Below are 24877 nucleotides of genomic sequence, written 5' to 3'. Positions count from 1 at the left end.
ATCCCACTACTCCCAATATTCATTACTCGCAAGCATGAAGACAACTGATGTGCCTTACAAAGTAAAAAGGTACAGTATCCAAATTTGAGGGACACACATACACATCAAGTTCCACACGTGCCATCAAGTGCAACTTGAGCATGGAATCATCTAGCATTGGAACCTATCTCATAGTGGAGTCGGTGCAAGGTTTGTGGCATGACTTTGAAGATGAGTTGCAACAGTAAAGTTCATAGGGTCCATCGGTTCCTTGAGGTCTTTATCATTTGTAATTTTGTGTATAATGGACAAGTTATATGTGTAATAAGATTAATGAAGATGGAACGAGATAACCTAGCAGAAGGGAATATCAGCATGTGTATACATGTACGTGATGTGCACGTGTACAAGTATGTGTATGTGAATGTGTACGTTCCAAATTGTGTCACACCCAAGTACCACCATAGGGGTGAAAAGAAAAGTATCCCCTATGGCAGCCCGGGCTTGGTCAAAGTTTTCTTTGACTCCTGAGGTCAAGGATTTGTCTATCAGGGTCTTTGATGATCGGGAATGAGATGACTAGAAAGCTCTAGAACCTCCATGCATATTAATGTGGGTTGATTTATTTAGCCATGTACCTAGGGGCAAGAATGTGGTCAGTAAACTAAATGAAGACCAAAAGGCTTCAAGTTAATATATGCATGGGAGGGAACTAGTATCTTGCAAGCACCTATAGAGCCTTCTAGGAAATTAGATACACACTGATCCATGCTTCAAAGAAAAGAACGCGCAAGTCACAAATGTATATACAACCCAAGCTGGGAAGCGTAGTGCGGAAGTGGTGTATGCAGGGTGTGTTGACTTGTGATTGTCTTCAAGTGCTAGGGGATTTGAGTGCAACCCAACGCACAAGTAATTCCATAGAGGGTTCCACAAAAGAGTATTTTGCAAAAGGTGCAGAGGATGGAAACACTTGTGTAATAGAAACCACCCCTAGCTATTTCCCAACAAAAGACTACAAGTGGTGACAAACAAGATGAGTCTCTACAAAGTGGGACATACTATCTGCTCAAAGCTTTTAGAAGTCATCCTTACAAAAAACAAGTAGCGGTTAGCTAATGTGGCTGCTATAATAGGTGATGACACAGCTTGCTCACTGGTCAGTTGAACTTTTGGGATCGTCAGCTAGCATGTGGTCCTCCATGGGCTACATAAAATGAGGATTATACCTTCCTCTCCATATCTTCTCAAGTAAGCATGTGCCCACCTTGTGTAGGTAGCATTTATCCATCTCCCTTCTTGTCTCAAGAAGGGCTGGTTTATAGGTACCTGGATCTCAAGGGAGGGATGAATCTGACACACAACAGATGATAGGATTATGTGCCCCTTCTGACACATTTGTGGGCTGTATGTGTGTCAGCTGTCCCTTCCTATACAATGGCACTGCTATCACTGGCATGTGTCATCTGTAGAGGTTCTTACTCGAACTCTCACTAACAAGATAGGGCATCTGAAGATATTCTAGGTTCCACATTTGGTAAATCTGCTAATACAATGAAATTGACAGCTACACTCTGATGCAAGAAGAACTGACAGACTCCCTTGATCTAAGAGTGCACACTGCAATCTGAGAGTCAAAAAGTATCTCAATGCAACTACTTGCTCTAGGCTAAAGCCTCTTCCTTTTTTAGTAACACAAAGCTTACAACACGGTCCATAATGCTTTTCTAAGCTGCTAGGCACATAAAGACAGGTAGGTACCATGCTTACGTTGCACCTACACATTTGCAGGTCACATCCCACCCTGCTAAATTCTGACAAGGTTCCGGTTCAAATGCATTGCCTTCTTATATTTGTTAATTATAAGTTGTTTGGTTCTTTTATTGAGACAATGTAATGCTCCTTGTCTTACTAGGTAGGGCTCATGTGTGGAAGAGGAGATAATGACTTTGAATATTTATTGAGGGGAATCTCCTCCTTTTGGAGCTCTTTTGGACCGCCTCCACTCTCAACAGGAGAGTAAAGTAATGTGAATTTCATAGGATTAAAAGATTAATGTACTAAGCATATATTAAGTTGAAATTTAGAAAATATACCACCTTCCTATTTTTTAAATTGAGAAAAGGTGACTAAACCTCTAACACACACACTCTTTCTACTCACTCCTAATTGAACTGACAGAATAATGCACTCAAACACAATTGGAATTGTGGAATGAGTGTGAGAAATTCGAGGGAGGAATATAAGGGGACTCCGAAGAGAAAAAGAATAACTGAATATCTGCCTGCCCAATAGGGATAAATAAAACTGAAAGAATAAGTTGATGGGAATAAGCCCTCACTACATAAGGAAGTACTGTACAGAGGGGAATCCCTTACTGTAGAGCTGAAAACTGAGGGTTGCCATGAGGCAAACCCTAGCTGTTGCTGCAACCCGAACTACACCGATTGTAGGAACCCTGTAGAGATCGTGGAAGAGGGACAGAACTGCAGCTGCTTGGTCCTCCTTATCTGCTGCTGATCCTGTACGACTGGCTTAGGAATTTCTGCATTGGAACAGACTTGAATGGAGGATGGAATGAATGGCCAAGAGGGCTGCCTTATATAGGCTTTTAGGACAGACTGGCCGACCATGGTTAGATGGTCAACGCTAATCGTTAACCTTGGTAGGCTGGTCAATGCCAAAAGGTGACCAAATCAATCAAAAAGTCAACGTTGACTTTTTGATTGGAAATTCAAATTTGTGTTTTTAACCTGCGCTGTCTGTTGAGGCTGCCTAGCAGGTTGTGGAGGCCTGTTTTGCTGAGATTAGAACTGGGTATGAGAAAGCCCCCCTACATGCTGAAAGGAGGTACCCAGCTCATGAATTTGGGAACTAAACCTCACGCTCCCCCTCCATCTTATGGTAAGGCTTGTTGTTGCGGAGTGATGAGCCAGGAAGAAGCTCAATGTGATGATCCTCCAGTCATACTGGTGGTAGGGATGAAGGGAATCTCGTCGTGAGGAAAATATCTTGGTCGTGCTGTGGTAATACTTCCTACTTGGGGGTCCTAACTCCAATCCTTTGAACTGCTAAAATAAAAGGTCAAGGCAGCGTATCCCTAAGCCAAGAAATGAACTTGGGCCCATAGCCTAGGATTTTGATATCCAAGCCCTGGTTCTAGTAATCAGGTCGAACCTCAAATTGGTGCCACCATCATGCTCCCAAGATGATAATCCGTTGCCTAAGTTGGTGCAACCAGGAGTGGTTGGCTGTCTATCCACCCTAAGATCTCCAAAGTGACTGAAGAGACCTCCATGTTCCTCTCTATCTGCTGCCCCAAAAATGAGCCATTCAAGGCAATGCTATCTATTGGTGTTAAGAGTCAACTGGCATGCTTGGATGCTTTGATGGAAATGATATCCTCGGAACTCCTTGTACCTGCTAGGATGAGGACCTTCTGACCAAAAATATGGCCGTAAAACTGAAACATTATGGGAAACTTGTGAGGCTCCCCCTTTTGATTATCTTCAATCTCCTCGATGACCACTGATGTTGTCCCCATGGGAATTGAAGGTCTAGATGACGTTGTCTTCTGCCTCGAGCTTCTTGAAGTAAGGGGAATCTTGCTTCTTGTGGCCCTACACATGTCAATGGAAGCATCAGTTCTCTTTGGCATAGGCCACTCGAGTCGGTGCGTCTAAGAAACTGACATAGCCGTTGCTATCCTTTGTCATTTCATCATCCACCTCTTCTTCTGCTACCCATTCCCACCATCTACTAGAGTGGTGGATTTCTTGGGACTTCTTGCTTTTGGATCCTTGACCCTTGTGCATGAGGTCAAAATTCTGGGCAAGCTTAATATGCACTCTCAGAATCCTAACTTCAAACATACCACTGGATATCTGTATGCAACCCATGAAGAAACTTACCCAGCTTCTAGTGTTCCTTTTTTGCAATTGTATGGGCATCTGTGTAAACTTGTTGGCATAATGGTTCACTATCTATGTCCCCCTGGTGCATCTCGAAGAACTGATTTTGCAATTTGTCCAAGTACTAAGCTGGCAAGAACTATGTCTAGCCTCTAGATAATCTTATGATCTTTGTCCACCCATTAAGACGTGCCCCCTCGTCTGCATCATAGTGATCCTTATGTCACTTGTAGGCCATTCTATGGGCTATTCATAGGTGCCACTCATTTCTTGGTATGTGCCTTGTAGGCCTAATTACAGTCAGTTCGGTCAATTGGTACAGTTAGTACATGTACCACTTAGGATAGTTAGGGCACTTAGCCCTAGGGTTTTGTTATGTTGTCTCTCTCTTGAGCCTCCACTCAGTTTTGCAGCAATTCATTACAGCAGCTCGTTTTTGTCTTCTCCTCTTCATTTTTGAGCTTCCATTGCTTGCCCTAGCCTACAATGGTATCAGAGCAGGTCGGGAATCCATTCCCTCAGCCATTGACAGCTTTTCCAAGCTATTTGGCAGCCCCAGAAGCTCTCATTCCTGCTGTTTGCCTCATTCTCAAGTCATTTGCAGCAAGCTGAAGTGGTTTGGGGCTGTTTCGAGCATTTCCATCACGAGAACTTCGCATTTGGTGCAGGAAATCAATGCTTTGGAGCCCCTTTTGCAGAAATCGGTGCATATTTAGTGCTATATAGACCTGGACCTGCATTTACTGATGTATGGAATTCCGTACAGCTTGTACGGCTCAGGCGGCTGCATTAATTACAGGTTTTGGTGCTGTACGGCTTCATTTATTGCTCCAAAACTCGCACGTGTGGTTTGTACAGTAGTACGAACTGCTGTACGGAGCATTTATTACAGTACAGACTGTACAACAGCTTTCCCAGCCTGTTATGGCTGTCTTTTCCACCTCTCTCTCAATGGTGAAACCCTCTGCTCACATTTGGAGCCTTGTCCCTGCTGTATTTTCGAGCTACACCATTGGGTACACCTTGGGACAGCAGAGTCTTTTGCACTGAAAAGATTTGAAGCTTGAGCAACGTTTTGCCTTTGATTTTGAGAGGTTGCCCTTCTCTCATTTGCCTTACCAGCTGGTGCATTTGCCTTGAATTTCAGCACCATGACTAGCAGCAAGGATGATTTGTTTGGGATGCTTGGGGCTGAGGACAAGCTTGATGGCACAAATTACCCCATGTGGGCATACATGATGGGGCATGTTTTGGTTGCCAAGAATTTGTGGATAGTGTTTCAGGTGTTGAGGTCAGGCCTACACGTAATGCAGCTTTTGGTGCTCCAGCTCCTGTCTTAGTACTACAGGTACTGCTTCAGGCTCATCTGATGATGGTCTAATGCTACTTCAAGAGCAGTTGTATCTTCTACTACAAGTACTTTGTTGCCTCCTACACACAAACAGATTCAATGGGATGACCAAGCACATGCCTTGATTGCTCTTTCAGTTAAAGGGTCATCATCCCTCATATCCGGTCTTGCAAGACAACAAAGCAAGCGTAGGGTCAGCTTGCATCTTTATATCAGGTGCGGAATGAGGCGAGGGTTGCGTATCTCCGCAAGCAGTTGAAGGACTTGAAGCTTGAAGAGGGTGGTGACATGGATGCCTATCTTACCAGTGTGAAAAATTTGAAAGAGCAGTTGATGCCAACCATTATTCCTTTGACAAGCTGGTTGCCCTCTTACTTCAGGAGGAACAAAGCCGTGCAAATCGCAATGCTTCTATGGCTAGTGATCAAGCCTTTGCTGCCCCGCATAAAAACAAAGGCAAAGGCAAGGTTTCAGCTGGTAAACCCCCTCAGTCACATACTGGTCACTCCCATGATGCTTCTTCTTTGGGGGATAAGAAGAAGAAGAGATGCAGCATGACATTTCTGAATGCAGGAAGAGAATTGCCTCTGAGAAATAGAAGAAAGAGACTGGTCTTGCAGTATCTGATTCTCCTAGTCCAGATGATCGCCATGAGTAAGCTAACTTTGCACAAGACCAGCATTGGGCTTTTCTTGTTACATGTTAGTATAATCCTGACGTTCATGATGCCTGCATGATAGTTTCTGATGTATCTGATCTCTGATTCTTTGATAGTGGTGCTAGCAAGCACATTACTTCCTGCAGGAAGTTATTCAGCTCACTTGAGCATGCATCTAAGGGGGGGACACTCACATGTGCAAAACATAATGCATCATATACAATGGAAGGCATTGGGCAAGTTGCTCTTACTTCTGTTTCTGGTGGTCTTGTCACTCTAGAGAATGTGCTTCATGTTCTAGGCATTCGCAAGAACCTCATCTCTATTTCAGCCATAGCTACTTGTGGCTATCAGGTTCTCTTTGATGGTGTTCGGTGTGCGATCTATGATGCTACACATGCCTTTACCATGGTCTTGACTGGGGCATTGACTAGAGGGCTGTACAGACTCAATGGCCTATGACAAATGCTTGGATGATGCTGCACTTGCAGATGCAAATGCCTTTGTTGTTGATTCCTCTACCATGGTAGATATCCATTTGTGCCATGAGAGGTTTGGACACCTCAACTTTGGGGCTTTGGTGAAGCTACATAGAGATAGTATGGTTATTGATCTTCCAAAAATGCATATGCCTTCAAAGCATGTTTGTGAACCTTGTCTGCTTGGTAAGATGCACCATCTACATTTTCTAAGGATGGGAGAGTTGGTGCCTCACACAAGCTTTATATGCTTCATAGTGATGTATGCGAGTTGTAGCTCTTGGGGGATTCTATTATTTTGTCACATTCATTGATGAATTCACCAGGTATACTTGGATTTTCGCATTAAAATCCACATCTGAAGTTTTTGCATGCCTCAAGCATTTTATTGCCTTGGCTGAGAACGAGAGTGGGATAAAAATTGCTCACCTTAATACAGACAAGGGGGTTAAATATATGTCAAAGGAGTTTGTTGTTTTTTTAACCTCACGTGGCATTCATCGTCAGTGCACGATGCCTTACACTCTTGAACATAATCCTGTGGCTGAGAGAAAGAATAGATCAGTGATGAAGATGGCCAGGTGTATGTTGAAAGGCAAGCACTTTCTTAACAAGTTATGGTTGGATGCTGTTATGTGTGCTAATTACATTTTGAATAGATGTCCCACAAAGGCATTGAAGACCATCACACCTTATGAGGCTTGGATAGGTCATAAACCTAGGATTTCTCACCTGAGGACTTTTGGATGCTTGGCATATGCCCATGTGCCGTCTCAGACATGCACCAAGTTGGATGATAAAGCTGTCAAATGCATTTTTATTGGGTATAGCTCAGAGAGCAAGGACTATAAGCTCTACCGGCCCCGCACGGGCAAGTGTTTTGTCAGTAGAGATGTTGTCTTTGATGAATCTTCCTCTGTTTCCGTCAGATGCCCATGATGATGTCACATTTGAGGTTGCTCCTCCTCCATTTGTTGGTCATTTGCAGCCATATGTGCAGCATGATATTCAGCCTCATTTACAGCTTGATATGCCTCAGCTTGACATTGTGCACAAGGCTTTTGACTAGGAAAGAGCTGAAATACAAGAGCCCAAAAAGGTCCCCCATTGGCTCCTTGACACATTGAAAGACAGCAAACAAGATACTCCTCTGCCAGCCCATACTAGAGAGGCTGTCGGGAAAGAGCATGCTAATTTGGTTGCTTGTACATTGGTTGCTACAGCATGCAATGAAGAGCCATTATGTCATAAGGTTGCCTTTCAAAATGATTGTTGGTTGAAGGCTACGCAAGCTGAATTGGATTCTATCTATCAGAATAACACTTGGGAGATATTTGACTTGCCTCCTGGCAAGAATGCCATTGGAACTAAGTGGGTTTCTAAGATCAAATGAAAAATCAGTGGATCGTTACAAAGCCCGTCTTGTTGCTAAGGGCTATGCTCAGCAAGGCATTGACTTTGAGAAGACTTTTGTCCCCACTTCTAGGATCACTACTATTCGCATTGTTATTGCCTTTGCTGCCCACTGTCATTGGGAGGTACATCAGCTTGATATCAAAAGAGCTTTCCTTCATGGGCATTTGCAGGAAGAGGTCTATGTTTCCCAACCTCCTGACTTTGAGGTTGAAGGTTCTAAAAGCAAGGTATGCCACTTAAAGAAATCCCCTTAGGTCTACCAAAATTGGCACGTGGGCCTCAAATAGGATGTGTGCACATGGTCCTCAACCATGTCCTCAAACGTGTACAAGATAAAATCATCTAAGGAGAAGGCCTCCAAACCCATATAAAGTTTCCCCACCATGAGACCATTCGCCATCCTCAACGAATTGAGGATGGGGTATTTCCATTAAAGAAAATATGTCTAAAAATGAAAGGGATACAATATGTCACCATGTGTATGGACATCAACATGAGAATGAAAACAACATGGTTCCATGAAGGACCATCTCATGCACAAAGTTAAGATGGAAATCAAATGCGCACAATGAAATAACTATAGTGCCATGTATGATCAAAATCCCATGAGTCTAGATGGATCATGGGACCTCACGTGGGACAGATTTGCTGATTTTAGTGCTCTATGTGGATGACATGCTTGTGACTGGGACACACGCTGAGCAAATTGCAGCTTTTAAGCTCGACTTGCAGAAGATATTTTTTATGTCTGATCTTGGTCTTTTGCATTACTATCTAGGCATTCATTTTGCTAGCAGTAGTGAGGGGGCATTTGGATGTCACAATCTTAGTATATTGGACAGCTTTTGCAGCATGTCTTCGGCACTAGAGGATGTCAATGTAGGGACCCTCACGCACATGACTAGTCAAGAACAAGAGATAAATGTTATCAAAGAGTATAAGGCTATGAAGAAAAGTAAGCATTGAGAGAAAGCAAGGACGAAGCAAGCTACTACGGGGCTGCTAGAGATCAAGTTAATGTTACAGTTAACATGGACAAAGACAAAAGATAGTGAATGAGGTTGTGTCATTCTTTCATGAGATAGACAAGTGGAATGGACTTAGTAGCCAGAAAGGATATCTTTGAACAAATCATTTTTCATCCCCGTGTCAAGCATTTGCACAATGCCAATGATGAACTTCAATTGCAAGGAGCAACATTCGCAAGACCTTAACCCATGTCAAGCAGCCACAAACCTATGATGAAGTTTCCTTCAAAAGGTCTACCATGATGATGGTGATGAATTTTGGTGGAAGAAAATATGAGGAATTCAACATTACAAAAGCTTTGAAGCTTTTGTGTGTCCATAGAAGGAAATTTTCCTCTACAAAATCTTGTTTGTTCATTGAAAAACACTGAATTTTGTTTCCATCCTCGTGCCAAAGGCAACAACAATGATGTAGTAGCATTATATAGAAATTTCATGATATTGTCTTTGCATTTTAGACTCAAGATCCAAGGGTATCCCCCAATAAGAAAGATGTCTATCAGAAGAGGATAGAAAAATAAAGCTACGTGAAGCACCTTGCCCATCTTCTCAAGGAGCCTCAGCTTAGGTGCACTCACTATGTTGTAGCTCTGCTATTGGGTCATTCCAATAGACACAACACTGCTTTAGACATTCATTGCCCCCCAGATGTTCCTTCCCCCTCGTGCTTTTCTATTCCTTTCCTTTCTCCCTTCTCTTTCCTTTTGATTAATAAATAGCCTAATAAGAAAAATCATTTCCATATAATTTATAAATAGGATTTACAAATAGCCTACTAAGCGCAATTTGTTTTTCACAAGTCCTTATTCATCGAATCATGCCTATTTTACTAATAATTAAATGATAAAATCAAAGAAAATTTATTTCCATACAATTTTTAAATAGGCTTTACAAATAGCCTACTAAGTGGTGCAATTGTTCCTCACAACCGCCTATCCATTGAATCGTGCCTTTTTTGAAGCCGTTACAAATGGTGCCTATTTTACTAACAATTAGATGCAAGGTTGTTGTTTTATAGCCTACTAACCTCATAATTGCCTATTCTATGGCTTTTTGGAGTGATTTGGATTGAGCTGATTTTTTACTCTTTGAAATGCTTTGTGGCTACTAGGGGCCAAATGAAGAGTACATGCAATAAAGCTACCAATTTTTAGTGCTTTTTTATTGCTTGGTTGTTTGACTTACTTATGACATACGAGACCCGATCTTCAATATGTTGTCTCACAGTTGAGCAGACATATGCACAGCCCCTCTACACACCATTGGCAGGCCGTGAAGCGTGTCTTCAGGTATCTCAAAGGCACTCAGCATTTGGGCCTCCTTTATGAGGCTGATTCTTCACTTGTTATGCATGGATTCACTGATAGTGTTGGGCAGGCTATTCAGACACCCGTGTGTCAAAGAAGTAGACTACAATTGCTACTTCTAGTTGTGAAGCTGAGTACAAAGCAGCTTTTACAGCTACATTGGCGTGTGTTTGGCTCCGGAAGTTACTTGCATATCTTTTTGCATGTCAGACTGCTCCTACCGTCATCTTCACTGATAGTCAGAGTGCTTTGGTTGTTGCACGGAATCCCGTTTTCCATGCTCACACAAAGCATATTGAGGTTCACTATCACTACGTCAGAAAGAGATTATCAGCATGTGATATTCAGTTGTCTTATGTTCCCACTAAAGACAACTTGGCAAATCTTTTTACAACGGCTCTACCTTAACCTAAGTTTGAAGCTTTTTGGCAAGCTTTAAATATAGTACCTTTTGTGACTTGATCTGTTGTACTCTGTATAGTCATAGGTTGCTATATCCCTACAAGATGAACATGTGCAACCATGACATTAGATATTCAGGTATCCTGAGCCATGTCCAAGATACTTCAGCCCATACCATGGAGGGGAGTTTGTAGGCCATTCTATAGGCTATCCATAGGTGCCACTCATTCCTTGGTATGTGCCTCATAGGCCTAGTTACAGCCAGTTGGTACAGTTAGTACATGTACCACTTAGGGCAGTTAGGACACTTAACCCTAGGGTTTTGTTATGTTAGCCTCCACTCAGTTTTGCAGCAATTCATTACAGCAGCTCATTTTTGTCTTCTCCTCTTCATTTTTGAGCTTCCATTGCTTGCCCTAGCCTACATCACTTGTGCCAGGAAATCAACACTAAAGATTCGATCTTACCATCATACTGTGGAAAATTGAGCTTCCTGAGAAATGAAACTTTAACAGCCTGCAGAGCTTTCCCCCATTCCTCATCTCCCTGTGGGCGGAGCAGAGAAATGAGAAGATGTCGGTCCCGTTCTTCCTTCTCCTCTCGAGTGGTGCGCTCTCTGAGCTTCCTGGCTTCTCGAGCCTCACGATCACACTGTTCTTTTGCCTCTTGAGCTGCTCTCTCACGCTCTCTGATGGCCTGCTCACGTTCATCCCACATCTCTTGGGCTGAAGCATGTGAGCAAAGAGACTCTTGGACTGTTGTTGCTACATCTGCCTCATGGTTTGCATCATGGCTACCATCGCAGAAACTATCATCGGGGCCTATGCAGAGCCAGAGTGGGGTTCTATGGTGGCGAGGCTTGGAAAGAGGATCCTTCATGGTGTCCTTTCCTAATCTTGTCTGTAGCATAAAACAATGGTTGTCCTTGATCTGAATTGCCCTATCTCTGCAGAGAAAAATGTGAAGCTCTGATATCGATGTAGTAGGAAGAAAGCTTAATTCACACACTCTCTCTACTTACTACTAACTGAACTCAGAGAATAATGTGCTCAGACACAAGTGGAACTATGGAGTGAGTGTGAGAATATGAGGGAGGAATATAAGGGGCCTCCGAAGAGGAAAAGAATAACTGAATATACGTCTGCCCAATAGGGCTGAATACAACTGAAAGAATAAGTACTGTCTGAAGGGAATAGAACTCTCACTACACAAGAAAGAGAGAATACGGCATGGAGGGGAATCCCTCACTATAGAGCTAGAAACTGAGGGCTGCTATGAGGCAGACCCTCGCTGCTGCTGTAACCCGGATGTAGGAACCTTGTAGAGATCGTGGAAGAGGGACAGATCTGCTACTACCTGGCCCTCCTTATCTGTTGGTCGACTATTGGCGTTGAGCAGCCGACAAAAGTTAACAGTCGGCGTTGACCATCCAACCAACATCGGCCCTAAGGTCAGTCAAAAATCAACACATTGACTTTTTGACTGGAAAGTCAACTCTGCATTTTTTTGACCTGCGTGTATTCTGAGGCTTCTTGGCGCTGTATTTGCTGGCATGCCTGTAGGCTGCATGCTACAGGTTGTGGATGCTTGTGACAAGCAATCACCATGGTGTCAGAAGGCCCAACCTGCTTTGTAGTCCTTCATTAATGTTGGACAATTCCAAATGCTTCAATTGGCCACTACCTTTACAGATCTTCTTACAGATCGCTCTTATTACACTACAGTCTTAATAAGACTGGACCAACCCATTACGGTGTTTACCACGTGCAACAAGACATAACTATGGGTTGAACACCGATATTTCAAGAACAGCCTACACCATGCCTATGGGACACTGTATTAATCTGAAAACCTAGGTGTACTTCCAAAATACCGGCAGATGTATGTTATTTACCTCGGAAACCCCAATGATTGTGATGAATCCGCCAAAAAGAGGTAGCACACGTGATACATAATCTTCAAACGTTGCATTTGGTTCGAGGAAAAATCCACTCATCAAAGCAATTGTTCCCAGGGTTGTCACACCAAGAAGGGCTGCACTAACATATCCCCAAAAAGTACTGAGTTTGCTGTATTCATACTGGAGATCGATCTCTGCCTTAGGTTGAACCACGCATACCTGAAGGTGTCAACATCAAATGCTAGATGTAAAGTGTGAAAGAGACAAATTTCAAGTAAAAATAACAGTCTATACGGGATTTAAAAAATAGTTAGCGGCTATGGTGCCTAGAGGGATGGGAAGAAGAATAGAAAGGCTCAGAAAATGAGCTTGTCCTTGCACCTGTTTTGTCAGGTCATTGACAGTCTCTTCCATGAACCAAATTACAACCTCCCTCCCTGCAGCTTCTGCAAGCTTTTGCTCCAGTTTGGGTTTTACTTCTTCCAAAGGCCTCCTCAAGTTACCAATGAAGATACCTCCATCACCAAAACGACGTACATCATTTGCAAAGAAGGTATCATATCCAAAGCAGCTCTTCAGCTGCACATGTAAACAAAAAGATTACTAACAATGAAACAATAACCTGAGATATGAACATAGTATGTGTCAAATGAATAAGATAAACGAACAACAAAAAAAGAATGCACCTTATTCAGATCCAAAGCTTTAAAGGTGGCTTCTGCCTTCTCCAGCCTTTCTTTCTCTTTCACCAAAGCATTTTTCACAAAACCTGAAAAGAGATTTTGAAACATGTTTCCACTATTTTGTTTTTGCAGTTCTAGCAGCCTCTGTTCAGCACGTTTTTTTTCCAATTTAAGGGCTGATTCAATTGAGGGGTTGCTCATAAACTTCTTGAAGTCATTATCCAGTTTCCAATCCATTTCCTGCTTTTTCTCTTGTGGTTCCGAGACTAAACTTGATGGACCAGGAGATTGCTGACCCTCTACAGCCTCTTGCTCTTCCCCTTGACTTGGATTCTCCACATTTCCCTTATGGGCTTCTGACTTATCTTCCCCGCTTCTGCCATCTTGAGAAGCTTGAGGTTTTACATCCTCAAGAACACTGCCACCTTTTGCTTGTCCATCTTCATCATATTTCGAAGAGACAATTCTGGATCTCTGTGAAACATCTTTTACAAGCTGACCCTGCAAGTTCCATGGACAGAGAATTCCACCCCAGACCTGCAATCATTAAGCCATTAAGTACAATAAATAAGCTGAGGAGGGTAAAATCTGAAACGATATGGTCACGTCTACTTGCATAAATTAGCTTTATGCTTTCAACAATTATTTTTGTAACTTTAGATCTTAGAAGATGAAAATAAGCATACTGTACTATAAAGGGCCAACCATACGTTAGTATGCTTGTCAGTAGAAAGACAAACCTTATACAGGGGAGCCTTTTCATACAAATACAAAAATCATCAAAATTATTATGTAGGGCATCCAACCCGCAACACTAACAATGTCACTATCAAAGGAAGGATTTTCCCCTCGGAATAAGATTCTGGTGCATGTATTAAATGCTGGAAGAAAGCTAGTTTCGCCCCTTGAATTTGTTTCTGGCTGGAGGAAAGTAGATCCCCTACCAACGTGATTTTTGAGGGCTTCTTGTGTGACCTGATGGGGCAAAGCATCACGTTCCTTATCTAGAGCATCTTTTTTTCAGGAGTAGGCTTTCTTTTTTTGGGGGGGGTTCTTTTGTTGACCTGTGGGATTGACCTTCATCTCACCCTATGAGCAGGGTTTTGAGAGATTACAGATTGAGTTTTTTCTCTCCACCTCTGTTGTGTTTTTTTGGGGGTTTCTTGTGGATGTGGGATGAAGACAACTCTCCCACCTTTGCTGTAATGATCGTAATTCGGTATTTGGTTATTTTGAATTGATCATTTGTTTCTCAGTTTCAAAATAAAAATAGCCAAGGTTCAAACAGCTTAAATTGCTGAAGACGTTGACTCTTGCTTGTTGCTACCACAGCCTTGCAACAAGTCATATAACCAAGTTTTAAATAGCTCAAGTCCAGAAGAGACTTGACTCTAGAATTTACATTCAATCACTCTTGTATGCAAAGCAGAGCCACCAGAAGGCGAGGGTGCCAAATTCAAGGCTGTATTTCAGATGCAGGCAAAACCTACCAGGTATATGCTTATATATAATAGTAGGCCCAAGAAAGGTATTGTTACCATCCAAAGAATTTGAAAGATGTGGAAGTTGAAAGTCTAAAAGTCAAAACTAAACTTTAAAGTCCCGAATTCCAGCATTGCACATGCATTAGCTGTTACATTCTGATTAGAATGTGATATATGAAAGTCTGTTGAGTGATCATAGTGATATATGAATGTGATATATGCATTAGCTGTTACATTCCAATTAGAATGTGATATGTGAAAGTCTTTGAGTGATCATAGTGTTGTTTGTGTAGTTTAAGGATGTAACAAATGTACATATCTGTGGATTTGGTGGCTAATTGTTTGGTGTCATTATCTGTAGCGGGAGATAGACTATCCTCACTCTTTCTCTTGCTTGCTAACTGCAAAATGCAAGATGATGCACTCAATACACAAAGTGATGCTGTGGATGTGAGTGAGAGAATCAGAGGGAGAGAATATAACTGAAATGTATGAATGCCCAAAGGGCTGAATACAACTGTATGGAGGGGCTAAAACCCTCAAATGCAAAACTGGAAAGAAACTAGACTACCTAGAGGAGGTGAATCCTCACGAGATCCCTATAGAGACTGAGGCACCCTGCTGGTCTGCTGCAGGGGAGCCTATATACTTCTGCACTGAAGGGCTTAGAAGGCCTGAGATGGGGATGAGAAATGAAGGCCAAGGGGGCTGCTTTTATAGGCCTCCCTTGGGCCGCAAACTGGCCGACCAGGCATATTTCTGCCCATTGACCAAACCACTCTTGCTCACCGACCTGTTGCTGCTGATGTGGTAACCGACCTGCTGACGTCATCGCTGATGTGGCTCTTTGCTGATGTGGCACCTGGCGATGATGTGGTGCCCTACGGACGTGGCACCTGTAAAGTCTACTGAGCTAGCTGTAGGCTGCGTGGCAACCGGCTGACATGTGGACTTCAGCCAAAAAAATGTGTGTGTGTGTGCATATGATTTTCACTAATCTTTTAAATTAAAAAAGTGTGTGTACATATGAGTAGTAGTTGTCTCACTTTCAAGACAGCTATGAGTGTACATCCTTCTTAATGAAAGGTTATTTTACAAAAAAAAGTGTCTACATATATACATATACGTACATAGATTATATGTATATGTGAGTGTGTGTGTGTACTTTCTGGTGCTCAAAGCATGGCCGTAAGAGTATCAGATTACTCTCTATGCAACATCTATGTTCCCCAAGTGGCTTGAACATATTGAATATTCATATCCATATTTTGGCTCACAAGGGAAAAGTGATGCTGCAATTTTTACAGGGTGATCAGCCTTGGGCTGCTATGATGTCTCATTTACTTTTGCAGTTGACTACTTTCACTTTTGGGCACTATGTGACTTCATTCTGGGTTATATTGATGGCGCGGTTAAACGCTGTCCTTTTGTTTCTAAAGTGCTATTGGTCTGGAAGGAGATTCTTTCTCATCTCAAATGGAATGGTCGTGACTCTTTGGATGACTCTCTGGATGGCAATTCATTGCGTGAGGAGAACCTGCACTGGTCAAAGGTGTTTGATCAACCCCTTCTTTGCGGGAACCTTGGCGCTCATATTTTGTTTCACCTATAGGGATGTACTTCATGACGATAGTACTCTATTGCCTTTTCCTTTGGCGGCCAGATAGTATGGCTTGGGGATGCATTATCCACCCCTCTGCCACTGTCTTTATCAAATGCTTCATTCTTTTTTACCAGTGCCTAGGTTGGAGCTTACATATTGCCTGACTGATTGGTCCTTACATCGCGGGGTTCTTCTTCCCGACCATTATGCCTGCTTGATATTTCAGTGGCTGGTCTATACAAGGTTTTGATGCCTCCTCCTTGGATATCGCATAATGCAAATCAGCTTTGGTCTTTGAATCGCAATGCCAAATGGTGGCACGAAAGATCGCAGCAGCTCTGGTCCTACCAACTACCACTTCATCAACAGGTTTTTCTATGGCGGGTGATGCTTGGTTTTATTCCGTTCGGCCTTCTCTTGGCCCGTAGACATGTTGCTCCTACTTTATGCCATAGATGTTTGGCTCCTGGGAAATCCTTGCTACATCCTTTTTGGCTTTGTCCTGCCACTCGTGACTTCCTGTTATTTCTTCAATAGCGCCTCTAGACTCGCTTTCCAACTGCTTCCTTTGGCAAGCTTTCCTGGATCTTTGGCCACGGCACGCAGAGTATGATCTATTATTCATGTGGGTTAGTTATTGGGCACTCTGGACTCTGTGGAAACATAGGAACCATGCAGTCTTTCGAGAGTCTACTTCTTCCATGTTCTGCTTTTTCCGGATGTCACTCAGGCAATCCTTTTATGATTGCCTATCTGCTCATCCATTAGATTATACTGAACTTGTCCTACAATAAAATTTTCTGATCTTGTATTTGCTGATCTCCACTTTGGAGACAGCCTCTTTGTAATATAAAGACACATGGATTTCACCAAAAAGAAAAAAAAAGTGTGTGTGTGTGTGTATACCATCGAGTATTTAGAGCCCCTAGTTCTTCCATGTACTACTATTTCCGGATGTCGCTCCGGCAATCCATTTATGGTTGCCTGTCTGTTCGTCAAATACATTGCGCGCTCTACTTGTCTTACAATGAAGTTTTCTCATCTTGTATTTGCTGGTCTCCATCTTGGGGACAGCCTCTTGTAATATAAAAATATATGGATTTCACCCACACAAAAAATTTGTGTGTATGTGTGTATACGGATTTCACCCCCAAAAAAAATTTTGCATGTGTGTGTGTATTGATAGACCCACTCCTCCACATTGTGGCTCTTCAGATTGATACGGTGGGAATGCCATCCAACAAGCTTTTTTCAAATTGAAATGGTAAATTTGCAGGTTCCTTTTTTGAATGTGGCGAATTTGGACATATGCAATATGAATATCCACAGGTTTTATTGAAATCTCCCCTTGTTGTTGCATGCCTGAATGATGCCTCTTTGGCAAAGTCTACTGCAGTGCCACACACTCGCGGTTCGGGAAATGCATCTCCCCCCTCATTGGCTAAAAAAGACAAGGTTAAGATGCAAGTTACACCTTCCAAGGCAGGGGACACAATGCTAGCTGGAGAGAAAATCTCTTCATTAGATTGGCAAAAAGTATTCAAGCCAAGGATAATGGATAATAAAAATTGGACGTAGAATGCATCCTCTTCCAAGGAAACTCTTGTGGTTGATGGATTTGAGGTTGGCAAGCTTTGGTCCAGCTGGGGTGGTTCATGCTAATCCACTGTGTTTACCACGCTATGCCTTTACATAATCCTGTCTCTTCCCCAGCACTATTACTAATGATGAGCAAGGGCATGCCTACCAGCAATATACTGGGCCGCCACAACCTGGCATGGCCATGCATGTTGAGCTTTGATGTTGTGCTACATCCACTTGTTTGTAACTGTGTACATACCAATCAAGTGCTTTACGTACAATATTCAAGGCTTCTACAATGTAAATAAAAGGAGGCTACTTTGAGACTCCGCTCACAAGTAATATATTGTCTGTTTGCAAGAACATAATCAGTACTCTCGTGCAGGCCATGAAGGTTTCTTTGTGGGATTTCACATCTTTTATAATGGCCATGCTTCCTTTTCCGGGGCTGCTAAGCTGATTCATCATGATTTACAGCCGCAGATGGCATATAATGACATGCATGGTTGTTACCTCATTGTCATACTAATGACTTTGCTTCAATTTATGCCTCTTCTGCTTCTGTGGTTCCGGTGAAATGTGGCATCGTCTGGCAAATTATCCCTGGAGGGATAATGCTTTCATATTTTTAAATTTAAACAACTCTCCCAACACCGAGGATAGTAGCACTCATCATTCTCACATGTTGCAAAGAGAAACAGATGCATGGACACTTATGTCTGACACTTTGCATGCTTGTGATTTAGAGCAGTGTCTTATGCCTACTACTATTGGGTACACTTTCAATATTGGGCTCAATTGGATCGATGGCACATGCTCCATGCAGCACAGTTTGATGATTTTACTTGTGAGATGGCTTTGCACCTATTTGATCACTTTCCGGTATGTATGACCTTGCATCTTGGTCTGCCATTGCATGCCGCCTTGCAAAAGGCTTTTATTGGTCAACAATTCTTATATAAAGCACCATGCCTTTAAAGTTATGGTCAAGGCTCTCATTCCTAGACGTGAAATGCATGCTTCTATCAATGCAGAATGGGCATGGGACTGTTTTTCGTCAGGCAGGCAGGATTTAATCAAAGATTATGGCAAATGCTACCTACATCGCAAAGTGGTAGATGCAAAGGTTCCAATTCAGCGCTCTACTTCTGTTGTGCAGCAGCACCAAGTGTCCATGGATGACCAATCTGCATTTCAAGTAACCCTTCATTGCTTGGCTGAGAATGATGTTTGTAAAGAAAATGGCACCTTCGTTCTCATCAGAAAGCCATGCAGGTAAAGGCTTTCTTCAAAATCCTTCATACTTCCCACCGCATGCATTCTTTGCATCAAGTGCTGAATCAGAATGGCTCATGATATGAATAGGCAACAACTTGATGATGTGGTGCAAAAATATTATCTGATATGTCTGCAGCCCCTCCTCCTACTTTCCCTATACAGATTGATGCTTGGAATGTTTTCTTCAACAAGTTCGATCAATTCTTTCCCAAGAGGAAGCACATGAGATGAATCTGCCTTTTACTGATGAAGAATTGAAAGTGGTAGTCTCGAAGTTAGGGCACGCTACACCCTTGGGTTGGGATGGCCTCATAGGTGAGTTTTCTGCTGAATTTTGGGATCGGCTGAGCCTTGTTCTATTGGAAATGATTAATGATGCTTGGCTCTCTAGCACTATGCTTCATCGTGGAAAAAGGGATTTATAAGCAGATTTCTAAAATGCTGGTCTTGCGCACATTGCATTTCGTAAATACGGGCTTGCAGCCTGCTCAGTATGGTTTTCTGCCATATAGGTAGATCATGGATAATATTGCAAATACTTACGTTGGCATCGAATATGCCAAATACACCCATCATGATGTCTTGATTATGCAGGTGGATATTGAAAAAGCATTTGTCATGTTTCATGGGATATTATTGCAGATGTTATGTGGCAGTTGGTCTTTGGACCCAAGATGCAAAATGTGGTTTACTCACTTTATGAAGATGGCACAGCTTGTTGCCTCTTATTTTAGCTTCTTGGTTCTTAGGCCGCTCTATTTGTCAAGGCTGTCCTCTTAGTGCCCTGCATTTTGCAATCGCTACTCATCTATTGTTGATGCATTTGAATACCTTAGTTTCGCAATAGTGTTTGCATGGCATTGATTTTCCTAAAGGCACACCTTTCGTAAGCCAGGCTTATGTAGATGATTATTTTTTCTTTCTATGGAACTAGGAAGTAGATGTTAGGCATCTTATGTAGGGGCCAGGGCCTTGATTTGTTTGGTCTCGCAGCTGGGCTGAAAGTGAATTTCACTAAATCCAAAGTTTTACCTCTGAGGGAGTGTGATTGTTTGTGGCCTGGCGTCTTGCTCCCTCCTCATTAGGTGATACGTCATTTGGGTCACCCTGTTGGATGGCATGTCTCTTTGCCGCAAGAGAGACTTTGGAGCTTTTTCATAAGCTGGATTATTAAAAATTGTCTACTTGGCCACTGCGTGTTGGCCTTCGGATTGTGCAGTCCATTCTCATGGCATATGTGAAGTTTTATTTGCCACTTATCCTCTGATCTTCTTTGGACATTCAGAAATCTATCACCACAAAGTCATGGAATGTTTTTGGCACACCAGACATGATTGTAAGGCGCTCCGTCTTCTCAAATACCATTATGTTTGTTCGCCCAGGATGCATGGAGTTTTGAGGGCTATTATGCTTTCTTGTAGTATGATTGGCTCTCTTTACAACTGCTTTTGGCCATTGGATTCCCGCTATCTCTGATGTTATTTTTGGGCACTTTCATGGTGATATTCTTGGCTGTCCCTTTTCTACTCACCTGATTCATGATTGGCAGCAGCTTCTGACTTATTTGCAATGGTCAGGTCACCTTGCAGATCCTGGCAACACCCTCCGTTTTTGCAAAGCATTCATTGGAGCTGCACGTTTGTTCCCTCTTCAGCCCATCTTCAGCCTAAAAGACCTATTTCTTGCATCGTTTGAGTGTTTCTACAGTGGAGGATGTGCTGGATGATCGGGGCTATACTTCTTCTTTCCCTCAGGCCAGGATTTGGGTTTGCATCACAGGCCTATTTGGCGGATTCTCTTTGCTATGCTACAACCTTTTCAGTTTGTCCCCAACCTGCTCACTACTCTTCCTCTGTTGGATTGGAAGTTCGATCCGGCACTTCCTGGTTACTCCCCTTTTTTGTATATCTTCTGGCAAGAAATATTATGTGAATCATTATTACTTCCACAGCCATGGATCCAACGATATGGGAATCATTTTGAGCATCTTTACAAGTGTCTTACTTGGTGGAAGGTTTGTCTTTGACGCATCTGGGGCAGTAAACTTCCTCTCAAGCACCAGTTTTGTTGTGATGCTATTTGGTAGGGGCATTGCCAGTGGGATATTTATTGGCTGCCAGGCTTATCGCTTCCTCGGCCTGCCCTACTTGTTCGCATCCGAGGAAGACTGTGCTACTGTGCTACATCTTTTTGGGACCCATCTTACTGCTCGTGATTTTCTTCCTAGGCTGAGAACTGGTCTTTATGCTCGTTTTTCACGATTTCTTTTGGCAGGCAGTTCTCGCTTTTTGGTGGGCATGCCTCTATACCAGACTATGCTCAGTTCTTTTGCTGCTGTCATTATCGGGCTCTATTGTCATTATATCACGTCAGTACCATTCGACTATAAGGGCACACTTTGGTGGACGTTGATCATTTCTTTCGTTCATCATTGCATCGGCCGCTTCAAGATGCGCATTCTCTTGGAGACCTTCCTCTGGCCCAGTTAGAAGTGTTTTATCACTGCTTTTAGTTTATTAGTAGTAGCTGTTCCAAAATAGTGTTTTATCACTGCTTTTAGTTTATTAGTAGTAGCTGTTCCATTTTGGAACAGCTATGAATGTACATTCTTCTTAATGAAATATATCGTCTTAAATGTGTGTGTGTGTGTATAAAAACTAAACAAGTACAGAAGAGTAGATGACCACCAAAAATGGAACAAGCCTAAGAATTCAACAGGAACATGGCTTCCCACTTTCGATTTTGATTCTCCATTCAAGGATCCTGAACATACCCATTCCAAAGATATGACTATAACGTAGGACAGAGTGGAGTTTCTCTTCAGAGTGGAGTTTCTTCCTTAAAACCTGTGTACATTGGTGAACGTTTTTATCCCCCAGTCTAAATGCACCTCTCTAAAATTGTCTGTTACTACCAGTGTAAGCGTAAATACTGTTACATAGGAGCAACTCAAGTATAGAAGCTCCACACTAATGATGTCCTACTTAAATCTCAAGAGTGAACCATAATATTCAATCTTACGATTCTCTTCTCCATAAAGGTCATTTGCGAAGATAGACTAACCTGCAATGCGACGTGCATAGAACAACACATGCGAGCCCCTAAGAATTCTGATTATCTTTTGTTCAAGAATGCAGGACTAGGTGCGAGAGCGAGACAAAAAACCATTTCGGCAACAAATTTACCTGAGATATTAGATTAGACTTCCGCAGGTCGTTCCTGCAAGGGATTCTTCTCTTATAATAACCTCTTCGACTGTGAAAGCTCCGAACTTCGATAGGATACGTAAAACCAGAAACAGGAAACGGTTGGAATAGAGTTGCCATTCGATGCTCCTACGAAGATACAAATTAGAAAAAATGAACTCGGTTTTCCAGGAAACCGAGGCCGAAAAAAGATAACCCAAACTTGATGAGAGTCAGCGAACGCAAGATTAATAGTTCTGACCTCCTAGCTTCGAACCTTCCTTCAGCCACACCTTACGCCAAGAAACCAAGCTGCCTTCTCGTGCGAGACGCTGTTCGTTTCAAAATCAAGCTAGAAACTTCTTAGAGAAGTGACCTCCTAGCTCATGGAGCTGTTCCAATGGGAAAGGAAAAAACGAACTTAAGATTGCTCTGGACGAAGACGAAATCAGCGGATTGGAAACTATCGATCGTGGCGGGAATATACGTATTCCAATTAGTAAAAGAGGAATCGGAAGCGATCAGCTGCTGCGAGGCCGACAAGGGCTGTGTGTTGAATTGAGTTGAATTCCAAAAACTGAAGAGAGACAACTTTGCACAATCCTATCGATCAGGGATGAAGACCTCAAGCAATCACACGATTAAATGCGCAATGCAATCTTTTCGAAGCGTGGAGTCTCCTTTCAAACTAGACGCAGCTCCTGCGTCTTGAGCTCCTCCTGGGAAAGTCGGGAGTTCCGCCAGCTACTGATGCTCTTCCTGCTTCTTCCAATTCCAGCTGCTCCTCGTGATGCTTGCAGAAGCTGGTGCTCTAAGTCCACAATTGGATAAGCCCAGCCCAATTGCAGCTGCGTCTAATTCCTACAGATTAAGGTCGCTGCTCTTTATCTTCCAATTCAAGATCTTGTCGTTCCAATTTCAGCTGCTCCGTGTAATATTTTCATACTGGTTCAATGTCAACTTCGCCGCCTCCGAAATTCAGCACGAGTGCTGCTACTTGATGAGCTTCAGAAACTTGTCCTTGTAGATCGTCCCAGGATGTTCGAGAAGGATGTGAGAATGTTCGAGGGTGGAATGCCTGACACGTGGTGCAATGCCAACAATTGACGTGTCTCACCCTCATTGGCCATGCAACCCATCCAATTCCCCTCTGCCAGCCAAATCAAGGCCCGCTTTCGACTCCGATTATGTATGGAATGAGCATGATACCACCTAAGACCCCACGCCTTAGCTCACCACGCTCAAATTCCATTGCTCAAGTCAAAAGGGTTGCCTTACCTCTCTCAAGGTCATGGAATCACAATGGTTTCGGTCCAAGGGCGGAGGAGAGGTCACCATCCTATATCAAGGTTATGGAATCACAATGGTTTCGGTCCAATGGGTTAACCTTAAGGCCCCACATGGTAGCGCTAAAAAGGGGCTGTAAATGGGCTAGCTTTTTGTGTGATGTTGAGACATTCTCTTAACATTCTGAGTCGCAAAAACCAAACGAATTAGAGGATTGGTGCTGATCTCACGATGAGATCCAAATTGACAATCACCCTCAAATATGAGTCTCAAATATCACTCATATTTGAGGGTGATTGTCAATTATAAAAAATTTATTTCTACCCCCAACATTCATTTTCCACTTTAACCCTTGTTGCACATCTTCATAGAAAGCTTCCCCTTTAATATCGGTCGTGTAATCACAAATTGTTGAAAGTTTTGAGCTTTTATTTCCCAAAACATACTGTGATATTGTGACTAACCTTAGCCCGAAACTTGAAGACTTTTAAGAGAAAAAGAAGCAAAATTGCTTTTTCGTTTCTCTATCGATAAATAGAATGAATGCTGCATTTCCCTAATGGAAGATTACACTCTCCTAATGGGGTGCTTAGGATTCTACCTAGAAGAATATAAGAATGATGTGTCCCGATTGGTATACATCATGTGATGGGCACTACTCATGGTGAGGGTTTGCCTCCTAATTTTGCAAGTCTTCTCATCAAACAAAAGCAATAAACTGTAACCCTCCACCACCATAGCATCACCCTTGCCCAAGCTACAACATGCATTTGAATGACAAAACACAATGGGTGGCATGTGGCAGCACAAGGTAGATGTGATCATGACTATTACTTACTACCACCTCTACATCTTTGGCAAAGGCTAGAATAATGCTCATTATTACATTGTATTAATAATGTAGACCAAGAGAAACCATTACACACATTTGGTACCATATCGTTCAAGCCTTAAATGACTACTTGCTCCTTGCGTATGGATAAGGCTTAAAGTGGGACCCAAAGGCAATTGCATTCCCACTCATTTGCATAAGACAATATAGAGGGGACTTATCAATTGTCCCTACAATGTCATACATGAAATCTCTCTCTCTCTCTCTCTCTCTCTCTCTCTCCATACATACATGCATGTGTGTGTACACACACACACACACACACACACACACACGTAGGCATATGTGTGTGTGCACACACACACACACATTCAATTACTTATTTACTCATATATACAATTTACAATAGCTAGAATATATGAAGAATAGAGTCATTAAATACCAAAAGAAAATTATATATCATTGCATAACATATTAATGGACAAAACAATAGTTTTGACTCATAATAAATGC

At 42.5% G+C, this 24877-nt stretch overlaps 1 protein-coding gene across 1 annotated transcript in view; it reads right to left on the bottom strand.

Moving 5' to 3' along the window:
- EGY3 (ethylene-dependent gravitropism-deficient and yellow-green-like 3) overlaps positions 1-23227 on the bottom strand; it is a 37636-nt gene extending 14409 nt beyond the window's left edge. Inside the window, exons 1-5 of the mRNA XM_087393826.1 lie at positions 22508-23227; positions 22246-22395; positions 13118-13651; positions 12813-13010; positions 12426-12650 (exon numbers count right to left, since the gene is read on the bottom strand). Of these exons, the coding sequence (XP_087249952.1) occupies positions 12426-12650; positions 12813-13010; positions 13118-13651; positions 22246-22386 (1098 nt within the window). The 5' untranslated portion in view covers positions 22387-22395; positions 22508-23227. The remainder of the gene's footprint in view (positions 1-12425; positions 12651-12812; positions 13011-13117; positions 13652-22245; positions 22396-22507) is intronic.
- Positions 23228-24877: the final 1650 nt, after the last annotated feature.

The sequence above is a fragment of the Dipteris shenzhenensis genome, chromosome 22 (genome assembly GCF_047967505.1).
Source record: "Dipteris shenzhenensis isolate YYH24624 ecotype China chromosome 22, Dip_SZ_1.0, whole genome shotgun sequence".
NCBI lineage: Eukaryota > Viridiplantae > Streptophyta > Polypodiopsida > Gleicheniales > Dipteridaceae > Dipteris > Dipteris shenzhenensis.
The sequence above is the reverse complement of the archived record's forward strand: the minus strand, read 5'-3'. Positions and strand labels throughout refer to the sequence as shown.